A 26,704-nucleotide genomic window follows, 5' to 3' on the forward strand; every position below is an offset into this window, starting at 1 on the left:
TGATTGAAAGCAGTTTTGTGTGGGCTGACATTAATCTTTCAGGATTTACTTGGCCAAATGCAGCATTGCTAGGCTCTGAGCCCTCAGTAACAAACAGAAATCTTTCCATGTCTGGAAGGCTCAGGGGTCTGTGTGCAAGGCACTTGCTGAACCATTAAATTTAAATGTCTGTCAGTTCATATGATACATAAAGATCTTGTTACTCCATTATATGTTTTTCCATGGAAGGCTGCAAAGTACAGACTACAATGCTTATTCCACTTGTTTGCCTTTTCCTTATCACAAATCATTTAATTAAAAACCAAACAAACTGGGCTAGTCAGAAGTAAGAGCAAAACCATGTCTCCATTTTGGCTGAGATTGTAGAATTTTTCACTTAAGCCCTGTAGGGTCTGTTAAACATCCTTTTCTTACTGTTCTAGCATAATGCAGAGGAGCCCTCACTTGCTGGGAGTATGGGATAGTGTCTTGCTGAGCAGTCACCTACTCCTTTAATCTCTTCCTTATTTTGCTTCACTTTCCTCCACCCCAGTTTGTTCCTCCTCAATGATGTCTGAAAATTTTCATTGCACTACTAAAACTAGTAGTTCCAACTGCTCCAGGCTCTGCCTTCCTCCCCAGCTACCCTATGACTGTCATCATTATTTCAGTTCACAGCTGCTTGTAAAAATCCCTTTAGCCCTTTAGTCAGTTGTCAAGGCAGCAGAGAGAGAAGAGACTTTTCCTACAGACAGGAATTGGAAGGGACTCCTTCCTTAGCTCACAGGGCCAGAATTGTAAATTTAGCATGGTATGGAGCTCTGTCCTTAGCCCTGATCCCTTCTCTGCTCAGTGTCCTTGGCACTTCAGAGCCAGTGCTCATTCACAAGGGATGTGTGAGCCCATGGTTGGCAAAGGCAGTGGAAGCAGGAGGAACAGGGTGGCCTGGGTTTGTGTCTGAGTGAAGTTTGCCCGAGGATTTCTTCTATATCTTTCCCTTGAAGTGATCCATCCCTTCTTTTCTGTGTTTGTTTTCTCTGGCACAACAGGCCTGGCTTTCTGTGCTGTTCAAAGCACACGTGACTGTCTGAAAATTCAGCTGCCTGGAGTAGCTTGTGTTGCAAAGTGTAGCTGCCTGAAAACAAACAGTGATTGTGCTGGTTAATTAGAAGATGAAATCCCAGGGCATCTGTGTGCCCAAATTAAGCATTCAGCTTTTCAGAGCGTGCAGGGATTTCCCAGATGGATTTCATTCTTGAATGCAGCCCTGAAGTTTGCACCTGGCAATGCTGGAATGGAAGCAGCCCTTCTTTGAAAAGGAGACATGCCAGCTCATTCTTGGTGATGCATCTTTAACCTGGCTAGCAGGGAGGGACCAGCCTGTGCTTTCAGTGAGGTTGTTTGGCAAGTGATAATAATTTTAGTGCTGCTTCTCTCACTAAAAGAACTCTTTTTAAATAGCTTTAGGGAGATTAATGGTGTGTACATAAGTTGCAAATGAACAGGTCCTGCAAATGAAACCTTGGCATCTATTATTCTTGAGCTAACTAGGGCATTAAAATTATTAAGGCAGATTTATTTTCTTTAACTAGGCTATTTAACAATTTGTCAAAATCTTGTTTTGTGGAAACTGGCTTTTTCTACCATTGCACGAGTATGACTTGAAGTTTGAGTTCTTCCTTGATCCCAAATAGAGAATAAGAAGTCGCAGTGTTCTTTTCTGCTGATGTATTTTATTTACTAGCAGCTCATGTAGAAAAGGTAGACTTTTTTTTTACAAACAGTTAAATCAGATTTAAAGAGATCTAGGTAGTGTCTTTGCATGTCCCTGTCCACAGCAGGGGTTTGCAACTAAATGATCTCTAAGGTCTCTTCCAACCCAAACCATTCTATGATTCTGTGATTATCCTCTTACCTCTAAATTAAGTAAGACTTTAGTCCACAATTCTTAAAGCAGAATAAAATGGAACAAAACTAAAAAAAACAAAGAACACCCCAAAACCAAACTTAAAACCTTTCAGCATGTTTTAGCATCCCTGAAAGTTTCTTCACTATCATCTTTGAAGGACTCCTTCCCCCTAGGAGCTGTAAAAGAAAATAAAAAGGATTCATTGAGATACCAGTAGATGGTTAGCCAAACTGCCTGGAATTTGGAGAGTGCCTGTGCTGTCACTGTTCTTTTTTCATTTCTGTGCCTCATCTGTCTGGCAGTGAGCTCTGGCTCTGGCCCACAGCAGAGCTGGCTCGTGCAGGATTGCTGCAGGCTGTCTGCCTTCTGTAGGAAATTTGGAGCTCTCCTTTTCCAAGGTGGTGTCTCATAGTGCTTCCCTTCAGTGTTTACTCTAAATGAAGAGGCAAGAGGTGATTTCCAGTGAGAAGGTGTGTGAGGAAATGAGGCAGTGGAGGGTAGATCACAGGGGAATGGCAGTCAAAATGAACAAAGAAAGCAACGACTTTTTCCTAATTTCTCCCCCTTTTTCCAGGTGATGTGGTTTACTGGGGATCATTTATAGTTATTTTCTTGCTATAAAACATGTTGGCATGAGGGGTCAGAGTCCTATTTTTCTTTTTTGGCTGCAAAAAAATTTTTCACAGAAAGCCCTTTGTTTGAAATGAGGTTGAAATAAGCAGAGTCAAGTTTTGTCCTAATTGATTAAAATCTCTATCTCAGCTCCCAAGCTTTTGATCCCATTTTTGGAAGGACACTTGAATAATAATCTGGGTTGAGGAGTCAATTGCCAGCTAGTTTCAAGATTTGAATAACTATACTTTTGAATAGCCAGGTTTTACCTGCCTATTTTTCAGCTCCTTTGGGATGATTTGGCACAATTGCCAGAGAGGGGGATAACAATCTGGGAGAGCTTTGAATTCCTCTCCTTCCCTTCCAGCATTTTAATTAAAAATTGCAAACGGTAGTTACCACCTGCAGCCACAGGACTAAATGATGCTTTTGGAAATGTTTGTGGGCAGCCTGCTCTCTTCTCTAGCAATAGCGAAACAGAGCTCACGCCTCTCCTCTTGTAAACTTCTCTGAGTACCTCAACTGCTTGACAGTACTGCTGAAATGTGCAGGAGAATGGAGTTCCTTGAGTAGAGAGGAGATGGGAGATAGGCCTGACCTTGGCATTGACTTACACATGTGTGATAGGAGACTTGGGCAGCAGAATGAGAACCCCTGGGACAGAAGAAAAATTCGCAGTCCCTGAGAGCAGAGTGTGTGAACTTGCACATTTCCTGGTACTCCTGATGCTTTCTGTCCCTTGGGAACCCAGTGCAGGCTGACAGCATGACAGTCTCTTACTGTACCAGTAAAAAAAAAAAAAAAGTAAAACATTTTAACCATTCATTTCAAGTAATGATACGGTTTAGTAGATTGAGCATGCCAAATGTTCAGAAAAGATGGGGGAGGTTGTTTTGCTTTGGCAAGTACAAACCAAATCTTTATCACTGCCTGCTGCTTCAAAATGTGTCTGCCTTGGCTGATATTTATCTTCTGGTTGTCTTTCAGAATGCTCCAGGACGACCTGCAGCTCAGTGATAGTGAAGAGAGTGGTGACGACCAAGTCGGTTTTAGCTGTTTTATACACTAGGCACACAGACTTCCCTTTAAACATCACCACTTGTTGCATTGTTCTGAGTTCTGAGCTAACCTTTCCTCCCCCTCTCCTCTTTGTCTTTGTGAACAAAACAGGTTGTTGAAAAGTCACCTTCTTCACTTGCTCCTCCAAGGTACAGGTTTGTTCCCAAACTACTAGCTAGACCACATAAGGAGAAAAACAAAACATATGTGGGGTGGGAGGGTAAGGGTTTCTGGTTTCTCTTGTAGCTACAGAGAAAGCTGGTTTCTGGCTGCTCTTGAAAGTCAGCTTTAGTTGTGTGGGGTTTTCTGGAAAGCTCCCATTAGAAATGAGTTATTCAGGTATGCTGGATCTTCCCTCTGAACCAGAACTGTATTTCCTCAACTGCGTCTTTCTCCTCTCCTCCTCCCCTCCACCAGTGTGTCCACAGATCACACTGCAGCTAATGGGATTTTCAGCTGTAGTGGCCATGGGTGAGATGTGCGTTCAATTTTAGCTCAGAAGGAAGCCCAAAAGAGCCAAGTGGGTAAAGAACAGGAAAGGGTTAGGAAGAGGCTGTTTCAGCTCCTCTGATAAGGAAGCTGATTGTAAGCTGTTCCTGCCATGTATTGTTACTCAGAGGCAATATTCAAGGTAGACTGAACAGTCATATGCCAGCATTTGAGGAAGAAAGATGGAAAAGCTCAAAATTTTTCCTGTATGAGAGCACTGACATAGATTTTTTTGGGGGGGGCTTGATATGTATATTCTTCAAGCACAAGAGTGGGCTACGTAGTCAGACTTGCAGAGCACACCAATGGCATGATTGCCATGATCTGTGTCTCTGCAAACTCTTAAAATAGGAATGTTCTCATGATATCAGTCTTGGTTCAGCAAGGAGTTTGCCTCCAACTCATACAAATGTGTTGATACTGATGTGGGAAACCAAAGTAGAAAAAATAAATTAAAATATCTACATTTTCATTTTGTAAGCCCATTAAAAAAAAAAAAAACCACTGTGCATAAAAGGGGCAGCTCTTCCTTGATTCCATCCACTCTATTGTCAGTGTGGAGAAACCACTTTTGTTAGAGTGTTGCAAGAAATGCTGCTGCCTGATGGGGCTATTAATGAAGTGCTTACAGCAGCATGACCAAGTAACACAGATGAAGTGAAAACTTAAGAGGGAGAACAGAAAAAACAGAAACCATCCTGAAGTATATGTTCCTGCCTTGTTCACTTTTATTGGAAGTTTTTCAGAAAAGCATTGGGCAGTTTCAGTATTTTTTAAACTTTGATTGGCAAAATGCAGCTCCTCATTGTAGTAGTGGCATCTTGCTACATATTTGACTGGGTTGGAGTTAAAGGTTTTATTACTTCCAGCAATTTTGTATTCGGGTGCTTTATTTATTTGAGTATGCTAATGTATTTCTCTGGCCTTCTCCCCTCTCATCTCAGTGCCAAAATAATGGGATTTGAGTTTTTGTTTTTGAATAAAACTGTCAATATAATAAGTAACCTTCAGCCATGCTGCTTTCTAATTTTATCTCATGGTGGCCTTGCAGTTCCTTACAGTCCCAGCCCAAGAGTGTGGAATCAGCACATTCCAGCAGCTCGGAGTCAGGGAGCACCAGTGACTCAGACAGCTCCTCAGACTCGGAGACAGAGAGCCCCTCGAGTGACAGTGACACGAGCGAGCCCCCGCGAGCGCCGGTGCCCGAGGTGAATGCACACGAGAGGCAGAGGGGCTCACACAGCCCTTGCCCCACTCTGCTGTCAAATGCACTTAGGGCAGGGGACCTGCAGCACTCTCATTGATCAGCTGTCCCCTTGACATCTTTCCTGCATCACTCGACTTTTCTTACCCTGTGCTTCCATTCTAGAGTTTGTCTACCTTAGTTACCCTCACTACCAACATAATGAGACTTTCAGATGCCCAACCTTTGTTGGGCATTGCATCCCCCATGTCCTTTGGCACAGTTATCTAGCTCTCCTGGGGGAATCAGTGCCTTCACTGGGGACACAAGAGAAGGCACAGAGGGAAAGCACAGCTGGGCTGTGTGGGGCCCACCTCTGCCTGTGCAGGATTTCTGGTTGCCTTTATGGGCAGTGTCAGGGAGAGACCAGTTTCCTGATAATTTAAGAGGAGCTGCTGCCTGCCTGCAGCTCCTGTGCCTGAGTGACAGATTCAGCTTCTCCCAGGTTGCAGCTTAAGGGATCAGACCCGCAGAAAGGGCTGGAATATGCTTAGCCTTGCTGCTGTTGAATTCGGCTTGGATACTGCTGCACTGGCATTTCTGAGGCTTTTATTGGGAAAAGCAGACAAACAGAACTTGGTGCCTGAAACTTTCATAATTGTGAGACCGTGCATTTTTAAAAAAAATCTGCTGCAGAAGTGCTCATGTCCCATTCTTTCAAACAGTTCTTTCAGGTTGCACAACATTCTCAGGGTACTGGGAAGTACATGGCTGTGTCTGCAGACCACAGCTGATGCAAAACAATCCGCTGGCAGTTTGAGGTCCCTCTTACAAAGACCCTTGTAATTTATTTTTCCTTCCCTCAGCTCTAGCTCTCTTTCTTTTCACCTTAGAAGTGCATGAACAGGGAGAAGCCAGTAACAAACTTTGAGACTGCCTATCTTTCCATCTCACTCTAATACTTTTTCCCTCCAGCAGTTCAGTTACAGACTGTGCCCACTGCAATATGGTGTCTTTGAAGGAAGATGTTATACTTCTCATCTTTTACTAAATTCTGCCTGGTTTGTCCTGAAAATACTAATGAAGTCCTACCTACTTGCCATTGACCTTTTTGTCCTTTTTTCATTCAGCCAACTGTTCATCCATGGTACTCTAGAGTAAGTTAGTGCACATGGCCTGTGTGTTTATAGTGAGTTCTTCACGTGCAAAAGCAAACACTTTGAGACCTCTGGGCAACAGAACCAGGGCTCTGGTAAGCTGTGCTAGGATGGAAACAGCCCGTAAAGGCATCAGGTTTGAATCCTCCCTTTCTCTTTTTGTCTGCAGCCCGAGCCACCAACTTCTAATAAGTGGCAGCTGGACAACTGGCTGACCAAGGTGAACCCAGCAGCAGTCCCAGCAGAGAGCCCCAGGGACACTGCCCGAGGGGATGGGCCTGAGGAGGGCAAGGGGCAGCAGCGGGGCAGCAGCAGCAGCAATTCCTGCCAGCAGCACCCTGAGCTGAGGCAGCCTCCTCACAAGAGCCCAGCAGCCAGGGCTCCTCAGGAGGCTCCTCTCCCGACCAAAGGCAGCTGCCAGAAGGCTCCTGTGCGTGCCCAGGAGCCCTCGGCCAGGCACACCGTGGGGATCAAAGGGCCCAGCAAGCCCCTGGGGCACGAGGGGCCCAGGAGGGGCCTGAAGGTGGAGAGTGAGCCTGGCCCTTTGGAGCTCACAGACCAGTCTTTCAGGGACAAGCCAAAAGTCAAAAAAACAGTGAAGACAAAATCCAATGACAGAAAAGACCCAAAACCGGGACTTCAAGAGCCCTCTGAGAGAAAAAAGGACAAGGGCTCCCACCAGGCCAAAGCCAAACCTTTCTTGGAGCCCAGGCTCATGGGAGATGCCCAGGCACGGGATGCTCTCAGTCCCCTTCCTCAGAGCACAGCCCCCCTCAGGACCAGCAGGCACAGGCCTCAGGATTTGCACAGGGAGAAGTTGCCCTTGTCTCTCGGGGAGAAGTTGCTCTCACCAGTGAGGGATCCCCCAAGCCGTGAGCACCTCGTGGTGAAAATAGATCTCTGCTACCTGGAAAAAGTCCCTCAGCCCCCCAGGAAAAATGGGCACCAGAGGAAAGCAGAGACCAAGGACCTTCCTGATGTGAGGAAGCAGGACTTGAAGAGGAAAGCCACGGACACTCCTGAGGAGTCCCTTGCAAAGAAGAAGGTGAGAGATGGAGTGGGAGCTGGGTTGGTACAAGGACTGATGTGATGTTTGAAAAGCCTATGTGGACTTCCCTCTTCATGGGTTGGGAGTAGAGCCATTATCCTTCTGTAAAGCTATTATCAAGGGGAATGTGAATCAAAACTGTCTGCAGATGTTTCTTGTTGGTCACAAATCCCCTCCTGAGCAAATGAAAAGCCCTGTAAGCTGTCTAACTTGTTTTAGTATTTTAGAATATATTTTTGCTCTGTTTTCTTGAAATCTTGGTTTTCTCAGAGAATAAAACCAGTTGTAACAGTGGCTTTCCCTTGAATTACAAGAGAGCGCTTTATTTAACTGAGGTGATCATTGCTCACAAGTGTTTTTTGAAAAGCTGACTCCCAGAGGAGACTATAAATGTACCTCCCGCCAGCTGGGTCAGCTGCACAAAGAGTTGGCTGCAGACTTGTGGGCAATGGGTATTCCCTCTGGGTATTTCAGTCCCCGAGTCCCTTTTTGGTCCTCACAGAGCAGGTGGCTCAGCATGGGTGGGTGAATAACCTTGGTTTGGGTTTCATTTAGTTTTGCAATTTTATGAATTTCCTGTAGTTGTGAGGGAGAATTGAGAAGAGCAGGAAAATTGTGAAGAAACTTGAGAGACCTCAGAAATTCCTGCTCTTGCAGAGCGATGGGACAAAGGGAAACAGGCAGTCAGTCTGTCTAAGAGACAGAGGAGAGGAGCTATTGGATGTTAGACATGTCTTCTCTTGCAATCTCAGTGCCTGACTGCAGGGAACCCCGCTGAGGGCCTCACTGTCAGCTCTGTCAGTGCATCAGTGCCCTCGGGGGCTCAGGTCTCACAGCAGCCAGCTGGGTCAGGTAACCTGGAACACAGTGCAGGGATGTGATCCCAGTGCTGGAGCCTTGTCCTGAGCACCCTGCCAGAGACAGACTCTGTGTCACAGCACACCCCTGTGAGTGGCACAAAGCTGGCTGTGTCCCAGGCATGAGGGCAGGCTGGGAGAAGAACTCACTGGGAGCTTGCTGGCGAAGGAGGAGTGGGAGGTTCCGCTGGATGGGAGGCTGGACACGACCCAGCAGTGTGTGTGCTTGCAGCCCCGAAAGCCAAACGTGTCCTGGGCTGCAGCCAAACATGTGTGGTCAGGAGGCTGGGGAAGGGGATTGTCCCCTCTACTCCTCTCTGGTGCCACCCCACCTGCAGTGCTGCATCAGCTCTGGGGTCCCTAGGTTACTGCTGCTTTAAAATTTCACCTATGTCAGCATCTTGGTGATAAAAACCAAACCCTCTGTACATCTGGAGTACCAGTGTGGAGTATCACACATGAAAGTGCTTTGCTTTTGATTATTGTTAGTAGCAACAGGTTTAGCAGTTTCATCCCTGCCACTGCAAAGCAATTAATCTATCCAAGCAAAATTAGATAAAATGTCATTTTAGGTTACTTGTCAATGAACTTGCAATCTGTATCTTCTGTGCTGTGGGTCTGCAATTTGTTGGTTCCAGTAAGGTATGTTTTCTTCTTTTTTTAACCAGACTCAATCAAACTTAGCTGTGTTGGTCTATATTTTATGTGAACTTTGAAAACCTAAGTGATTTTATGTTTCCTTTTTTTTCCCTTCCTATTAGAGGGGAGAGAAGGAGGAGACTGATAGGAAGAAAATGAAATCTGAAAAAAACCCCAAATTATTGCAGTCTTCAGCTAACAAAGACTCCAGTAAATTGAAGTGAGTATACAGTGGTGGAATGGTAGAAGGATGTATAAATCCAAGTCTTTCCTAAAGAGCTAAGATCAAGGAACTGTATCCTTATACTCATGAGTTTGCTTCTAACATAATTTTCTTTCTGAAACCTCATCTACAGCAGAATTGCCTTTACATCCTGGGAGCAACCAGTCCAGAAAGCAGCTCTGTAGGTGTGGGTGGGGAAGGGCAGTGAGCATTTCCCTTCTCCACTGAAGTCATCCTCTTTGTCTTTGCCTTGTTTTCCTAAGTGACCCAATGGACACAAAACCAATGTGCCTTTTGAGTCCTGACTGTCTGCAATTTCAGGTGGCCTTTGTGACCAGGATTTCCTCTTTTTTCCCAGTGCAGCATTTGCAGTGCTTCTGGTAGCTCTGCTGGAGCTTCCCCTGTAATTTGCATAGCAGAGCACTGCCAGGATTCTGGCTAGCCCTTTGCTCCAGTGACTGCTTCCAAGAGCATGTTTCCAACTGGGCAGTGTTCCCAAGAGGAGAGACTCATGCCTCAGTCATGGGCTACTGCATTCAATTCCTGCTTGCTTGTGGCTTGAATTTGAGGTGTTGGCTTGGATTGGTATGCAGTATTGAGGCTTGTGTCCTGACAATTGGAGTAAACTGTTTTTCTGAAGAGAAAACACTGACTCACTCTGGAAGCACTGAGGAATTGGGACTGCCATTTAGTTGGGTGAAAGGATATTTGAACTGTGGTAGTCATGCAAGAGCTTTAATTCTGGGGCTTATTCCTCTCTTTTTCTCAGTGAAAATGAGCACCTGTTTTAGTCATGTTCTGGTTTTTGGACTGGGAACAATAGGATGCATTTTTGGGAAGAGTGTGCACTTGGGTGGGTCAGGTGATGGTTCTGTGCTCTGTGGAGAAGCTTGGGAGCAAGTGTGTGATGTGAGTGGGGACCAAACCATGGGAAAAGTGTGTGGTGGAAGAGGGGAGAGGATTGTCCCACACACAGCAGAATGAGGCAGGATGTGCACCATCACACCTCAGTCTCCTTGCTGGTTAAACTTCATTTCCTCCTCTTCTGATGTTTCAGTCCACAAGCTGGGGTTCCCTGCTCAGTGTTTCCTTGGAAACTTTGAGAAACTGAATAAAAATATGTAAATGAGCAGTGGTGAAACAAAGTTTAGAACTATTTGGTGCTACTTAGGGCTGCTCATCCTAACTTCAGATGATCAGAAATCTAATGTTACTAAATGTGATAATCTCTGCCATTTAAAAGCATAGCATTTTAAGTCTCTCTCAACTTTGTGAGTGTTGTCTAGTTGATCTAGCAAGTCTTAAAGGAGGAACTTAGCTTAATGCTATCAAAGCACATAGAGGATCAAGTGTCAGGGTGAGTATCTCTGACCATAGAAAATACCATCTGCCAAAAGGGGGAGAGGCAGGCAGTGCTGCAGTTCATTTGCCTTGTTGGGTGATTTGTCCCAGGGGCTTTAGTCGCTGTAATCACCTCCCTCACTGAGTGAAAAGGAGCTGTGTTGGAGGCATGCTTTTTTTGCAATGTCCTGATGTTCTGGTTACAAGTGTTTGCTCCAAGGACAAGTTCTGAGACTTACTCCTACTTGAAAAGCAGCTTGCTTGTATGTTGATGGTGGGTGAACATTTGCTGTCTAAAGCACAATGAAGACCCTAAAGTTTTGTTTCACTTTTGTTGAATTCTATGTATTAACAAGTCATCTCCCACTTCCAGAGCAGTTTAACAGAATTGGCACGTGATGTAACTAAGTTTGTAAAAAATCCCTACAATGTATGTACACCATATTAATGAATTTGCTTCCCATTTCCAGAGCATCAAAAGCTTCTTGTGAAATCCAGAAGAAAGATGTGCTCTTGCCACTGCCATCCATGTCTGCTGCACAACCTGCCACAAAGTCAGCCAAGATGACCCAAAAGAGACCCAGAAATGAGACTGATGAGCTACCTGCCATGGATAACCCTGCCAAGAACAAGAGCAACCACAAGGATCCTTCGTTTGCCAAGCGCAGGAAAGTGGAGGGAAATCATATGGAACTGTCCAAGGGCATCAAAGTAGGTATCCAGGATAACTGGTGGGATGTTTCCTCCAACATAGGTGCTATGTGATTCTCTTCAGAAACATACTCTGTAAGCTCCAAAGGCATGGGAGTCATGTTTATGCTAATTACCATTTCAGACTGCAGGCAACTGCTAATACAATACTCATGTATTGATGTAAAAATAAGTGTGCTTACAAAAAGAAAGAGGGGATTGCTTAAAAATAAGAAAACAAGCAACCTATGGCATTGACTACAACCCAGGTGTAAGCTTTTATAGCTTGTTTACAAAATGGTTCATGATCCTTGCAGCTAATTATTTGCATTTCTGGGTTACAAAATTTGGTTATGTGGCAGTTTACTGGAGGCTCGGGTGTGAGGTCTGGGATGTCACTTTTGTGCTAAGCCAGACTGTGGACACTGCATTAGCTAGCTCTAACTGTTTGCTTTTTCCTTTTCCCTGTAGTTAGTAATGGGGAACCAGAAATTGTTGTGTGGTTAAGGTGGAAATAAGTGTGAATAGACCTTATCATTCTGCCTTGGCTAGAGGACATGAAAACTGTGCTGCTTGCAGCCTCACTGCTCTCTTAGTCATTGTGCAAGGAAACCTGCTGCTGAATTTCTCTGAGCTTGGGAGAACTTTGAATGGTGTTAGGCATGACAGGCAGTCAGGTGAGAAGCAAGGGGAAGAGAGCCTGGAGAACAGACTATGCTTGGGACAGATAAACGTTTTCACTTGAAATTTGGGAAAGCTGGGCTTTGGAATTGGTTTAGGCATGTTTCTCTAACCAGCTTTATCTCTGTCCTTTTCCAGGGATCTGCAGGTGATGTCACAAAGCCTTTCCCAGTGCCTTCTGTGCCAAATGGTACCTCTAAGCCAAGGAGACCTCTGCTCAAGTTTGAAAAGTAAGTTTTTGTTTGACACCCCTCCTATTTACTTCCTGAAGGCATGAGACAAGGCTGGCCATGAGGCCACTCTGGGTTCTGCTTTTTCCTGAGCACTTCTTTGGGAGGAAAGAGAGGCGAGAGGTGTGTGAGATCTGCCCTGTACTACCTTCTCATGCCACCCATGACAAAGTAAAGGTTTACAAGAAAGCAAAGTTTTACAACAGTTTTGATTTGAGGGAAGCTGCTCTGGAAATTAAGGACTTTCTCTCATGTAAGCAAGTAACTTGAATACAAGTTTTGGTCTCAGATAAGTGTGTGGTTGCTGCCAAATTTACTTTGTTTCAATTAAAATTTATTTATGGGTCTGTAGTTGAGCAATGATAGATGATATAACTACTGTCTTTCCCCAAAAATGAGGAATTTAACTTGTTCCCATGGAAACCCTACCTCTGGTATTTTTTTATTTCTAAATGTAAATTTTCAATATTATTCCAACATATATTTTTTAAGAAATCAATCACCCCATAGCATCATCTAGATAGGAAAGTAAAACTGATAATTATCCTACCCTTTTTCATCTGGTTTTCCTCTCTGTCCCCAATTTAGGCAACATTCAAAGGAATACTACATTGAACAGGCCCAGAGGCTGAAGCACAAAGCTGATGCAATGGTAAGTCTTGACCTTGTGCTGGGAATGCTGACCAGCTCCTGCTCGGAGCCCTGGTACCTGTGTGGGTGGGAATGAGGGTCACTGGCTACCATGAGGTTCACTCCATACTCCACACATGCAGTGGGTTCAGTCATGTCTTGGGAGGCTGTCTTTATTTGCCAGATAGTCAGATGTTTCTCTGGGATGCAAACACATCTAGAAAATGGGATTCAGATCTGGCATTGTCAAGGGCTTTGCTAAGAGCTCTAAAGGCATCCTTGGAAAACAGATGGAACAGTTAGTTTTAAGACAGTTCAAAAAGTCAGAAAAGTCAGGCAGTTATTGATTTGCTGGTGACTGAGACTTGGAAGTGGCCTTGGCAGATCTGATTTTTTCTGCTCTGTGCAGTTTAACAGTGTGCACAAGTGAACATATTGCTTTGCTAATTATGGCAGATAATTGTCTCAGTCAGATAATGTCCCTTTGCTACTTTCTGTTTACCTGTGAAAATGAAGTGAGGGAATGCTGCAGTGGGAAACCCCGCTGTGAGGCAAGCCTCCAAGACCAGACAACAGTATCTAAGAAAAAGTGAAGATAATAAATTACTCAAGGAAACCATTGAGCAAATGGAGCCCACAAAGCTGAAGACTGGGATCACATTAAGGGTTCTGCTGAGAACCCTTTAATTTTCACCCAGAGGTCAGACTGAAATCTTTTTCTTTCTTCAAATCCTGCCTAACTAGGAAGAAAAGAGAGTTCAAGTATACTTGAGAGAAGTGTGTTTGGTCGTAGTAAAAAAGTGAGAATTTTCTTCCCAACAGACTGACAAGACTGGAAAGGCCTTTCACTACTTGGAGGCTGCCCTTTTATTCATTGAATATGGGATTGCCTTGGAATCAGATGTGCTGGAACCAAAATCAGCTTACAGCATACTCAGTGACACCATAGTTCTCATCAAGTAAGTGGCTTTCAGAGGGTGGCAGCTGGGCATGTTTGGAGGGGAGGGCATTTTGACACACAGCCCTCTGCTCAAGATCTTACAAAGCTCCTTGTGCCAGGACTAAGGACTTGGGGCAGGCTTCCTCTCTTTCCAACTGCTTTAAAGAAAATGGCATGCAGAGTTTTTTCATGAACTGTGGAGCTTCAGAGTGCTCTGGTGGCCGACAAGGTCCTGTTTATTCTGTTTCCCTAGATTCATCATGACTTTGAAACCATTTGCAGACTCCTCAGTCTCTTCACACGGAAAAATCTTTGCTGTGTTACGGTGAGTAACTGTGCTTCTGCTCCTTTGTGCACTGCTTTGGAACTGAGGGAAAGGTCCCTTGCTTCCAGGGGGGGAAGGAATGAGTTAAATGGGAGTTGGAGTTATGCAAGGAAAAAAAAAACCAACAATATAAAGGAACAGGAAAAAAAAGCAGTATAAAAACCAGAATGAATTTAAGCATCTCTAAAGTAAGCTGGGAGATCACAAGGGACCACATGTAGAAGGCACAGACTTTAAAATTTGATCTCCTGGTAACTTGAGAGCACATAAGGGCTTTCACCTAAGGTGAAAGAATGTGATTTGGCTGTCCATGTTTGAGCTGTGTAAGTGAAACTGTAGCTGAACATGGATGAGGCACTTCTGGAAAGGGACTTACTCAGCCTTTGGCACCTTTGAGAGCCTGGGCACCTGTTTGTATGAAAGACCAGAGAAGGCCCTTCCTTGTTTCGTTCTTTCCCTTGAGATTTTTTTTTCATAAAGTCTTTTTTTATCATGATCAGAAGGAGGAGAAGTTTTGAGCCTTCCTGACCTTGCAGTAGAGCTGAGGTGTGCCTGCCTGCATCCCTCAAGGCTGATGAGGGCTGGGCACAAGCACTGACACTCGGGTGTGTTTCTGTCCACAGCATGCGCTGCCAGTCCATTCTGCACATGGCAATGTTTGGTTACAAAAAGGACACTGCAATGAGGTATTCCAGACTCCTGAATGACCACTTCAAGGTAGGGCACAGGTATCACTAAGCTGCCAGCTGGATGGCTGTGGTGGTTACTGATGTCAGCTGAACAATCCAAAACTAACTAGACTTTTATTCCTTGCTGCAGAGTAATTTCAGAGTAATACAAGCACCTTCTCCAGGTGTTGCAAGGTAAGATTTAAAAATTTGTTGTCATGTGTCTGTTTCAATGACAATGAGTAGGGACTTTTCTGTGTTCTGTGGTCATTTCATATGGCAGAGAGGAAATGAAAGATTTTTTTGTCTTTCAAAATCTGTGGTGGAGAGAAGGTTGTTTGGACTTTGACAGTGGTGCTGATTCCAGTTACATTTTTTTGCCCACCTTGCACAGGATAGTTCATTGAGAAGTGAGTGTTCTCTTGAGAGCAGTGGTGGAAGCCCTGTCATACCAGAGGCTAAAATTAGGTTGGTTGAAGTGGTGGGGGTGTGCTGAGCCAGGCTGTGTCTGGAAGGCGGCCGGCTGACCACATTTATCTGCCCTGGGTCTATAAATAAATGTGTGTAGGCTGACCTGGCTGCTCTAAGGAGCTGCCAAAAGCTCCAGCCTCCTCAGGAGGGGAGCTTCAGTGTGCCTGATTTGGAAGGCATTAGGGAAAACATTTGGGTAATCTGGTGAGGACTTTCACAAGCAGGTGTAGATTTTGGAAGATGGATGGGTGGCGCTTTTCAGTGTCTAGTCCCACATTTTCTCTTGTTGAGCAGAGTCCTTCTAAATCACTTCCAAAAACTTGGCCTTGCACAAAGTACAATTGCTTGTGCTGTAGCTGGACACATCTCACTTCTCAGCAGTTCACTCCGTGCTGCAGGCTTGGGTGACACTGGATAGCTCCTGGCATGAGGCAGCCTTGTGGAAAGATGTTTAGCTCTGAAGCTGAATGTTTATGATGGTGTTTCTTTTCTGCTGCAGAAGCACAGGCTTGCCTTCTCCTCTTTCTCCAATACCCTCTCCTGCTGGATCTGTGAGTTCTCAGCCAGGATCAAATGATAGCAACGGCGTTGGCCACAGCAGCATTGGCAACAGCGCTGGCTCTACTGTCACTGTCTCCTGTCATATCTCCAGTGTCACCTCTTCCTATGTCAACATCACCTCCTATATCCTCCATGCATATGAAATTTGGGAAAAGGCTGATGCACTGGCCAGGAAGAATAAAGGTAAGTTTTTGCCCTTCTGTCTTTTCTGTCTCATGTGTCATGGTTATGTGTGTATTTGCCTCAATCCTGACACTCAGTGCAGCAAGCACCATTCTTAAAGTTCAAAGCATGAAATATGTTGAATATCTCTGCCAGAGTATATTGGCAGAGATACTTGATGGTGATATATTGATGAGTGTTCCCATTAAAAGGTTTTTTTGGCATCCTCAAATGTCCAAGAGCTCAGGCATGAGGGTGTCGAGTGCAGGAAACCAGCCAACTTGCTTGGTGGTAACGCAAGAACTGTAAAGGGTTTGGGTATTTTCTGTCTTTCTCTTTGGGGCACTGAGCTTTTCTGAGTGGGTTTAAAAGTATCATTTTGGCCTGTAGCCTTGTGTTTTAGTTTTTGTTAAATTTCCAGGTCATTTTGTCTTGAAAATGGTGAAGCTGGCTTTTCTGCCTAACAGAGAAGCTGAGCAGCACTTGAATTTGACTCCCTGCTGGGCAGGTGCCCAGTATTTGCCAGCAGCAATTCCTAGAATTGCTGCAACTTTTTTATTTTGCAGTTTTGTTGTTAAAAATGTTGTATTGTCATTTGGTTCAAGCAGTGGTGAATACACAAAAGCCACAGGGTGAGTGCAGTCCAGCCTGTGACCTTGTCATCCCACGTGGCCTCAGCAGTGTCATTTTCCACACAACACAAAGTTTTGTGAGCCAGTGTGGGTGAAGAGATGCATTGCCATGACCTGTTGGCAAACCTGCAAAAGAAAATAAGCACAATGTGCCTGGCTGGATTGTTGGAAGGCTGTAAAACTCCTCACACTAATGAGGCAGTTGCTGAAAATCAAAAGGCTTTCCAAGTCACCTTTGAATAAAAACTGTTTGTTGGCTGTCCTCTGAGCAAATCTGTGCCTGCAGCAGCAATTCATGTGTGGCATTTTTGGTTCTGTCCTCAAAAGGCTGATAAAAGACTGACACATAGGAGCAGTGGATGGTGCTAATAAGCCAGAGGAGTGAGTCATGGAGGAAAATGTGTGGGAGAGCAGCCTGAGCACAGCCTTGCATCAGTCAAGACTTAATTCAAAACGTGCTCTGTTGGCTGGTCCTGGCGTAGGGCGATGACGACTGGGGACTAAATACTCTGTAGGGAGAGGATCTGTGCAGAGACCTGTAAATACTCATGTAGGCTTGGTGGTGGTGTCACTGTTCAGGACAGCTGGGAGCATTTCAGACCTGGAACTTTCTGATAATCAGTGTAATATACAAAGAGGTACAGAGAGTGAAAACACAGAATGAGCAAAAAAGGCCACATCCTTGATTCTTTTATGCAATTCATAGGACATAAGAAGAGGAAGAAAGAGCAGCAGCCTTTAGCTATCCAGATCTTATAAGCAGGGAAGTCCTGAGCTATTGGGAAGCAGTGAGCTGTAACTGCTGTCCAAGTCACTGGTGCAGAGCGGAAGTGCCCTCTGGAGGGTGCCCTGCCAGGTGCCAGCTCCTCACTGTAATTCAGAGCTGTACTGTGGATCCCTGCAAGGACAAGATGAGGCTGCAGGCATGGATGTGAAGTCCCTCTCCTTTCACATGGTGCTGTGCTGACAGATCAGGTTATCTTCTGTTTGCTCAGACAGGGGCTTTGAATTCCTTCTATTCCCCATGGAGGGCATGGATTCTGTAAACAAAAGCAGGAAAATCTGAGGGAATGCGTTCCCTGCTTCTGCATTGGCAAGTATTAGAAAGGAAGTGTTGTGCACTCTGCTTCTGAAGAGCTCATTGCACAGCCAAGTAGAATTTTTCCACCTCTAGCTTCCATCTTTGGATGTCAGAAAGAGAGCTGAGAATGGCCAGTTTCTGAAAAGCTGTTTAGCAACGTGGTTGAGCTGAAGAGTGAGGGATTTGGTCTGTGTTAGTGGGAGGCAGGTCATGCAGGAATGTCTTGGAAAGGAGACTGCAAAAGGAACAGGGGTGGGAATGTCCCACAGCTCATGGTCACCTGCACAATGATTGCCAGCCCAGAGCAGGGCTTGCAGCCTGCCAGCCCTCCCAGCAGGGTCAGCTGTGCTGCCAGAGCCACCTCCTGTGCAGGAGGAGGAGTGGGATGCCTGGAGCTGGCATGGGATGGCAGGAATGTGAGAGCTGCCTGACATGCTCGGCTACAAGCAATCCAAACCAGAGCAGTATATAGCCTGGCAAGCTGCACAAATAGAGAAATCCTGATATCTCCAAGGTTTGAGGATGGATGAAGGAAAGGGAGCACAGCTGTGTGTGCTTCTGGGTGCTGCTCAGGAAGACACTCAGATTTGTCCTGTTTAGAATTTGGGAGAAATTTGAAGCAGGGACTGTGGTGCAAACACCCAAACTTTTGCTGCCCTACCACAGAGTCTCTGTGTCCTTTAAAGTGAGGACATGAGGAGGTGTCTCAGTGTGTGTGTAAATGTTTTCCTGCTGCCTGCACTGCCTGCTGTGCTGGGCACCCTGTCAGCCCTGTGACACTGCTGGGCTCTCTGCACTGCATTGTTTAACAGGACTGGCCAGTGGCTGTGCTGCTGCTGTCACTCCTCACCTGTCAGGTGTGCCTGGTGTATGAAACCAACCAAATGTTTTCTTTTCTCTCCCTTTCTTGCCAGAGTTTTTTGCTGAACTCAGCAGAGCAACGAGTGCCCTGGCACTGACCAGCAGCCTGACAGACCTGGTACACTACATCAGGCAGGGATTACAGTGGCTGAGACTGGAAGCAAATATGCCTTAACTGGTTCTCCAGGTGGTTAAATACCTTGAAGTTTTTTTGCACTTTTGAAGCCTCAGAAACAGTTTAATTTTTGTTTTAATTGTTCAATACAAAGCACCTGCAAGGGAAAATATTTTAAATAAAGTTGGAAGTTATCTGGCTACACTGGAAAACCCTTGAACTGTGTTTTTCTAGGGTAGCACTTTGCTACCTTGAAAAAGAAGAGACAGAGGATGGCACCTTCCTTTAAAACTACGAAGTGCAATGAATTGTCTGAATGGCCCGATGTATTGATGGTCTATAAACATTTCTTTTACAAATAACCAGCAGGACAATAATTGCACATGATGCTGACAAGAAGGAAATCTGCCTCCAGAGGTGGTTATGCAACATCCCACAGTCTGCAGCAGTTGTGTGCCCAGACAACATGCCAGAGGAGTTGCTTTTGCAAGCACAGCTGCAATCTTTGGTGTCTCTGTTCCTCAGAGAGCGAGTAGCAGCCTCATCAAGCACCCAACAGCGTTGTGTTACAGGAAAAGCAGCAACAGGATCTGCTCTGCCTGCTTTCCAGCCTCACCCTCCTGCTTTTGTCAGCCAACTGACAAAACTGAGGAAGCCACTGCCTTCAGTGCTGCAAGTTTTCTTTTCAAGTCATCACTGCTTTGGTCCTCCTTGCTGTGCTGTCATCCATGCCCTGGGCACTCCAGCTGTGTTACTGAGGGCTCAGCTCGAGCCTTGCAAGCCAAACACAGCTGGGGTGGCAAAAGGATGTGGTGTGTTTGGAATAGCTCTGCCTCTTTGCTGCGAGATGTCACCATGAGGATTCTTTGTGGGGCTGATTTTTTGTCATTTCAGTGGGTGGGGGTGGAAAGCTACACTGGTTCACTGTGATTGCTTGGACATTGTTCTAAGAGCTTCCATGGGAAGGAATTGCTTCTGGTTAAGGAGGGATTAAGTGGCTGAGTGTGGAACATAAGATAAATTTTGCATTTGGATATTTGCCTGAAACCATTGAGTGTCTTGGTGAATATCTAAGAGAAGGATTTGTTCCAAAGTAGGGTCGTCTTTGTGTGGGAGGCAACTCCTGTGTTCTATCAGCCATGCCATAGGATGGGCCCAGTGACTTAGAAACCTGTCAAGGGGACAAGAAAGGGAATAATGAGCTGTTTCCAAGCATTATTTTCCTTGTCACAGTATCAGTGAGGGCAGCAGCCATGGCATTTGTGTATTCAGTGAGATGGCACCCTTCTCTCCCCAAAGATTCCCTGTGGTGTGACAGCAGCATCCTGCCGTCCTCATACACAATAGTGTGCCTTAGCCCGCTGGTCCCCTCTCACATCCCTCGCCCTCTCTCACAGACCCCTGGCACTGGAGAAGAGAAGGATGGTATCCCAAAATAATTGTGTTTGTGAGAAAGAATCAGCTCCCTTTTCCACATAATTTCACAGTTAGGGAGGAACAGCTCTGCAGATGTGCAGAAGTACCCCATTCGTAAAATACCTGCTCATGGGTGTGAGACTCATGAAAATGGACAGTGAATAAATATCAGCAAAAGGTTTGCATTTCCAAAAGTGAGTTCTGTAGGAGTGGTCCCGGCCATGGGGAAGCCTGGGCTCTTTTTTCTGGGAGAGGTGATGGGAGTGTGCTGGTCCCGAGCCCAGGGGAGCTCTCCTGTCACCTTCCCTGGCAGGGCAGGACCACTGGGATCATGGCTGTGCCTTTCTGCACCTTGAAGGGATTGGCCTTTCATGTTCACTTTGTTAAAACCCTCAGAGCATTTCAGGGATGAGCTGTCCTAACAAGTGGGAGGAAGATCCATGTCCCCCCTCCCCATTTTACCTATCAAGCTTTGCTTGCACTCCTCCCCCCTGGAGCAGCAACTGCTCAGAGTGAGCAGGGTGGGAGAAGGGCTCAGCATTAACTGTTGTGTTCTCAGGAAGTGTGGGGATGGGCAGCCAGCCTGGAGGCTGATGTGCACTTTGGAACTTGATCCCAGGCTGGTGGATCGATGCCATCTTTGGACTTTGTCTTCAGACAAAGCTATTTCTAGGATCACCAGCTGAGGAGGAGGAGGAAAGATGAAAGCTTTATTGAACTTGGAAACCACTGTGGAGGCCTGCAGGAACCGTAGCAGAGTGTGAGGGGAAAGCACAAGGGGCAGCAGGGGCAGGGGTGTCCTGGTACTTTCCTTCTGTGTGCATCCACGTCCCTCCCTGCTGCCAGCAGAGCTGCTTGCTGCTGTGCAGGAGTGGCTGTGTGAGGGCTGCCCCCATTCCAGCACCAACCCCCTGGGCTTTGAGGGGAAGAGCATCACAGGCAGTTTGTGTCACAGGCATGTGGGGGCCTTCAGTTCAAAAGCAATCTGTGGGAGCATCACTCCACAGCAGGAAGCTAGGTTTTGTTTCAGGACACAGGGAAAGACTGTTCACATAATAGGAAATTTTAAGAAAAGCCATCATATTTCAACCTTGAGCCAGGTCAGAGGCCTGCAGAGGGTTTGGAAGGAAGCTCATAATTTTCACCTGGGCCTATTCAGGCCTTTAAAAAAAACAAACAAAAATTAAATAAAAACACAAATCAAAACCTAGCAGTGGAGGAAATAGCATTTGCCATTCAGAAGCAAACCATTAATCCAAGGAAAACCAGGGGTGATTGTTTAATCCCAGAAAGAACGGAGGCAGCTATGGTGGCAAAGCAGCATCATTTCCACGCAATATTTATTTAAAAGAAATAATAATACATGTGTTGAAATTGTCAAATATTCTATTTTTAAGATGCCATTTATTTAATAGTTGAAAACCCCACTTACATGGAGATAGAGATCTCTTGTGTAACTGAAAGTCAAAGTCTGACTGCAATGTCCTTGGTTTTGGTTTTGTCCTCTCCCCTCCCTCTTGGTTTCCACCATAAATTTGTGCATCTTATTTTGGGGATGTATGTCCCTCTTGTATATAACCTTTTTCTGCCCTGTGTGTGATGGAATTTCTGAGATGGTTGATTCATATGGGGGAAATAAACAATAAATGAATGTTTGTTATGAGGTGTTTCAAGAGTCCTTGTGTTCTCAGCTTCTTGCAGAGAAATTCTAATGTAGCTTTTCTCTGAATGGACTCAGTGTTTCCTCTCTGAATGAGGTTTAGGTATGAATTTCTGTACAAGAAGTCTCTTGTTCCCTTTGCTGCCCCCTTTGTCACCCCTTGCCCTTTCCTGAATGACCAAAAGTGGTGCAAATGTAGATGCTCAGAGTGGCAGGAGCATTATGACTTGTGGGACATGTTCCTCCTGCCCTCCCAAATCCAATGCAGGGAAGGCTGTGCTGGGCCAGCTGCTGCAGCCAGCAGGGCCTGGCTCTGAGCCCTCCCTGGCAGGAGCATCCCACAGGTTGGTTTTGGACAGTTCAGGGAGGTACATTAGGAAAGCAGGAGACAAGGCACACAAGTGGTGGCTGAAGGGTCCTGCTCTGTGCGTGCCACAAAGGTGCTGCAGGGCTCAGTTTGTGGGTTGGTTTCTGAAGGGATATGAGGAGGATTTCCCTCAGGGAATCCCACAGGATTTCATGCCCTGTGGTAGCAATGCTCTCATTGGTTGTGCAAGGGGATCTCTGCCACGGCCTTGTACTTCTCATTGGAGGCTTTTCCCACTTTTTGTTTTCCAAGATGTTCCTTGGAAGAATGGTTTTGGCATCTCTGTGCACTATTGGGATACAATTTGGGATTCAGGTCTGTTCTGCAGCAGGCATTGCCCCCGGGATGTTTGCTGATCATGGATGTGGTTTTCTTGTGCACCGTGTGAGTTGTAGGGGATGCTGACACCTGGGAATGCCCCTGGAAAGGCTGCTGCTGTTCCAGGTGCTGGGCACAGAAATGCACTCTTGGGTTGTGGTCGGTGCAGGGAGGGTTAATTTTGGGGGTGGGATGGAAATGGGGTGGAACATGCCAGCAGGGAGGGCATCCAGAAGCCAGGCAGGATGTGGGGCTGTGGCAAGTGTTGGCTGCCCAGCTTGGCTTTCTGCCCAGGGCCCTGGCCCCCCTGGGCTAACAGAGCCAAAAATATTTTTCCAATAATACTTTGTTGTCATTCCTTTAATTATCGAGTCTTTATTGCCCAAACCTAATTTTGCAATCCTGTTTAATTTATTTTGAGATTTTTTATTGATTATAGATGAGCTTGCGTTCTGCCTTTGGCTTGGCTTATCCTTTTCAAAAAGAAATGTCATTTTTGGCAAAACAGCTGAGTTAAAGTCGATTGCACTTTCTCAGCCCTGTGCGGCTCTCCAAGCACTAAAATAGCCCCTTGGCAGCCTGTGCTTTCCTTACATTAATTGCAGTTTCAGCAACCCCTGTCACAAAAAACCAACTCTGTTCCTGGGCTATCATCAACCTTTCCTGAATGTGTTTCCATAACTTTTGTGCTCCTGAGACTTGTGCATGCTGCAGTGTGCACTCACTGCTGCTTTGTGATGTCTTTTGTCAAGGTGTGGGGTTCCCAGAGTTCCTACTGGGTTTTCCTCCTCTCCTGCTCAGTATTGCTGAGGGGTTTTTTGGGTCTAGCCCTTCATGTTGCAGCATTAGGAACTGTGTTTTACACTGTTAGAGGCATCTGCAAAACTTGTAGATTGTTTAGTGAAATCTTGATTTTACTGCTGGCCAGTTCCATATGAAGAAATACTTGTAAATGGAAAAAAATAGTTCAGATTTTTTTTTTATTTTTCAGTTTCCAAGTAATAAAATGCATCTGTTTTTCACTTGTTCCATGTGAGGTTTTTCCAGATGCCTGCTGTACCTTTTTACTTGGAAATTACAACTGTGGTAAAGTCAAGTCTTTGTTTAAATTTTCATTTGAAAGAATCAGAAAATCCTGTCAGCTTAACAACTTTGAAGGAGTAATTACTTAGACAACGTAGTGCCTTGAGAGAAGTTGGAATCTTTTGGACCTGGGAGGTTGTGGGCAAAAGGTAGCTGGGCTCCATCCCAGGACATGGCAGGCAGGTCAGAACATGGGGGGCATTAGGGGTGTAAACCTTGCAGTCAGTGCACAAAATCTTTTCTAAGATTTTTGTCCCACAAAGCTGAGAGAAATGAGCCTTTTACCTTGATTCTATTCAGTGCCAAGTGGAATAGTAAGCTGAGTGAAGGGAGTAGATGAGAATAAACAGTCTGGCTGAGTTAGAAGGGGAAGAGAAATCTGCAGATCACGGGCACAGCATTTTTTTTAGCACCCTGAACCTGTCTCTTGACAGCCAGTGGGTTTTCTGTGATAATTATTAAACAAGAGGCAAAGGGTTCATTGAATTTCTGTAGCCAGTGGAGGAAAAGAATCACTAGACAGAGGCATTACTTCCCCCTGCTGTTACTTTGTGTAAGGGCAAGAGTTGTCCTGGAAAACAGAAAATCCCACGCTGCAATTTGGTGGCTGACACAGCACAGTTCAGACATCCCTGTGCATCCCTGCTCCTCTCCAGTGATTCCTTGGCACTGTGTGAGTGGGACAGACCATGCGCCACAAGAGTGCAGTGACTGGTGGCAACTGGAAATGGCAAACTTGTTTGCAAGAATATTGGTAAAGAAATAAATGTGCAATTTTTTTAAATTATCTTTTTTTTACAGTGCTCCAAGGGCAAATTAATTCTCCCAATAAATCCAGCAGTAAGCATGGGAAAATGGGACATAAAAGCTTACATCTTTTAAAACACAAATGTACATTTAAAGCTGAGGAAGTAGAAAATTCTATCATAAAACTAACAGTATGTGCAATGAAATTAAACTTCTGGTTTTATTTCCAGTGATAGAAGTTCAGGCTTGGGAAACTGGGTTAGGTGGAAGGAGGCTGGGCAGTAGCTCTTGTGTTTTGGATTAGGGCAGGCAGCAAAATGTGCTGTTACTGTTGTGATTGAGAACTCACCTAAATAGGAATCTAATAAGGGATTGCCTCTTCTCACAGAAAATTTTAGGACATAGAGTTGCAGCATAGCAATCAAATGTGAAAGAAGATTTTGCAGCTGACAGGTGGGCAGAGCAACAGAGCTGCAGGAATCGGCTCTCATGGAAAAAATCATCTGGAGATTATTTTTCATCATGGAGGTGAACAAATCATCTCATTGATTTGTTCACAAATTAGAAATTCTTGGAATTGATGGTTTGTACCTTATCAGGGATGTGTTGTTTTGATTTTTTTTTTAAGATTGTGTCTCTTTGCCTGAGATGATTTCATACCACATTCATTCACCATCTGATGGGCAGGAGCCTTTTCTTACATGAGTTCTTTCAGGAATCAGCTGTACTTTGAAGGAGATGTAAAGAATCTGTGAGTCATAGAGATGAGTTGGGCTGCTACAGCACTCCAATGTCAATTTGCTTTTCTCATCCCATTAACTAATAATTTATGTGTGAAATTCTTGTTGCAGAGGCCCTGCTCCAGGAGTTCTCCTGTCTGGACTGGTAAAGAACCTCCCTGAGTTTCCATCACTGCTCAAAGTGCACAAGTCACAGAATTGAATTTCTTGTCACCTTTTTTCATTCAATGCCTGAGCTGGGGCCTTTGGACAGAGCAGCTGCATGGTCTGGGCCTGGTACCTGAGGGAGGGCTTCCTGAGTGGCTCCTTCTCAGGGAACAGGGGTTTGGTGATTTTCCTTGTCAGAGAGCCTGTCTGTGCAAGGAAATTCTCTGCTTGTGTGAAAGGCAGGGAAAGGGCAGGCACTGATGTCTCCTCTCCCTTCCATCCCTTGTAGGTCAACAGGAACAGCTTCCAATCCCTTCTTACTACTGCCTCTGCAAGCTGTGAGTAAGAAGTCCTCTCTCCAGGGAAATTGCAGGTAAGGCTGGAGCTGCTGGAGAGGCTGAGCTGAGGAGAGCCTTGTCTGCACAGGGGTGTGAGGTGAGAGCTGCTGGGACAGGGAGCTCACCCTCAGTGAGGTAACTCCTGACTCCAGTGACTCTAGGGGAAGATGGCAAAGCCACCATGGAAAACCCCAAATTTCAGAAGTGAAGCCAAAGCTGTTGATTATTTATTATTGTTATTGTTGTTATTGTTATTAGTTTCAATAATCCAATGTTTTCTGTGACTGTACATTGAGGTATCTCTTCAAATAATTTAATGTATGCAAAGACATCAAGTTCTGCCCACAATAATTTCAGTGTTAGTGCCAGCAGCATTGAAAGGAAGGGAAGCTCATAAGGGAGGGTACCTAAGGTTTAACTTTTTCAAGCAGCTTCCATGTTACATTAGAGCAGTTGTTTGCCTGGGGCTTGGTGAAGAAAGGCAGAAAGAAGGAATCAAATAAATCCAACAAAAGGATAAGTGCAACAGTTTGAGTAAATACAGAACTGTAAAAAAAACAGCTGGGGAGAGTCTTTGGAAGAGAAGCTGCTGGAGTTCCCATGTCTGGTTTTCCTGAGTCTGCACCTTAGGGGTTGGAATTTGAGTAAATCCCATGGATTAGGAGGCATTGTTGGCTCACCTAGGGTTAGAAGCAGGTGTGGACAGTTTCTTGTAGTGCCAGGTGTCCCCTTCCTTAGCCTTAGGGAATGTCTGGATTAATCTGTGCCCAAGTGTGTCAAACAGGACTTGGCTCACCAGGTACAGTGCAGGTGGATTATCAGCAGCAGCTCGTGGTCAGGAGGGGAGCACTCTATCCCAGGCAGGCTGGCTTTGTTTCATCCTCCAGGGGTTTATTTATGGTATTTCTGCAAATGCTCTGCTGTGTAGGGCCAATCTTTCCTCTTTCTTTTTTGAGATGCAGTCTTGAGCATTTCAACGGGACTTGATGCTGTGATAATTATTTGTTTTAAAAGCTTAGGAACTACAGAAATTGTCATCTGCCATCTTGTTAAGCAGACAAACCATCTCAGTGCAGGTCCAACAAATGCCAGCTCTTACAGATAAGAAGCAGTGTGGTAGGGCAAAGGCTCAGCTGCCCTTCTGATTAGATTTTGCTTGGCTTAACAGGGAGAGGAAGGTTTTAGTCATCCTCACTAATGGTCTCAGGCTACAGTATAGACGTTCCTCAGTTCTGCACTGTGCTTTGCTAAAATATCACAAATTTCTAGAGAGGAATGAAATGTTCTCCCTGCAGATGCCAGGATGCTTTTTCCAGGTTCTCAGTACATTGCACTTGGAGAGACA

General features: G+C 45.3%; 1 protein-coding gene across 1 annotated transcript in view; it reads left to right on the forward strand.

The window, feature by feature from the left end:
• AFF1 (ALF transcription elongation factor 1) overlaps positions 1 to 21,734 on the forward strand; it is a 67,249-nt gene extending 45,515 nt beyond the window's left edge. Inside the window, exons 8-21 of the mRNA XM_058025018.1 lie at positions 3,488 to 3,542; positions 3,671 to 3,708; positions 5,100 to 5,256; positions 6,558 to 7,433; positions 9,055 to 9,152; positions 10,967 to 11,207; positions 12,006 to 12,097; positions 12,686 to 12,749; positions 13,550 to 13,686; positions 13,921 to 13,992; positions 14,616 to 14,709; positions 14,812 to 14,855; positions 15,631 to 15,875; positions 18,482 to 21,734. Of these exons, the coding sequence (XP_057881001.1) occupies positions 3,488 to 3,542; positions 3,671 to 3,708; positions 5,100 to 5,256; positions 6,558 to 7,433; positions 9,055 to 9,152; positions 10,967 to 11,207; positions 12,006 to 12,097; positions 12,686 to 12,749; positions 13,550 to 13,686; positions 13,921 to 13,992; positions 14,616 to 14,709; positions 14,812 to 14,855; positions 15,631 to 15,875; positions 18,482 to 18,603 (2,335 nt within the window). The 3' untranslated portion in view covers positions 18,604 to 21,734. The remainder of the gene's footprint in view (positions 1 to 3,487; positions 3,543 to 3,670; positions 3,709 to 5,099; positions 5,257 to 6,557; positions 7,434 to 9,054; positions 9,153 to 10,966; positions 11,208 to 12,005; positions 12,098 to 12,685; positions 12,750 to 13,549; positions 13,687 to 13,920; positions 13,993 to 14,615; positions 14,710 to 14,811; positions 14,856 to 15,630; positions 15,876 to 18,481) is intronic.
• Positions 21,735 to 26,704: the final 4,970 nt, after the last annotated feature.

The sequence above is a fragment of the Melospiza georgiana genome, chromosome 5 (genome assembly GCF_028018845.1).
Source record: "Melospiza georgiana isolate bMelGeo1 chromosome 5, bMelGeo1.pri, whole genome shotgun sequence".
Classification (NCBI taxonomy): domain Eukaryota; kingdom Metazoa; phylum Chordata; class Aves; order Passeriformes; family Passerellidae; genus Melospiza; species Melospiza georgiana.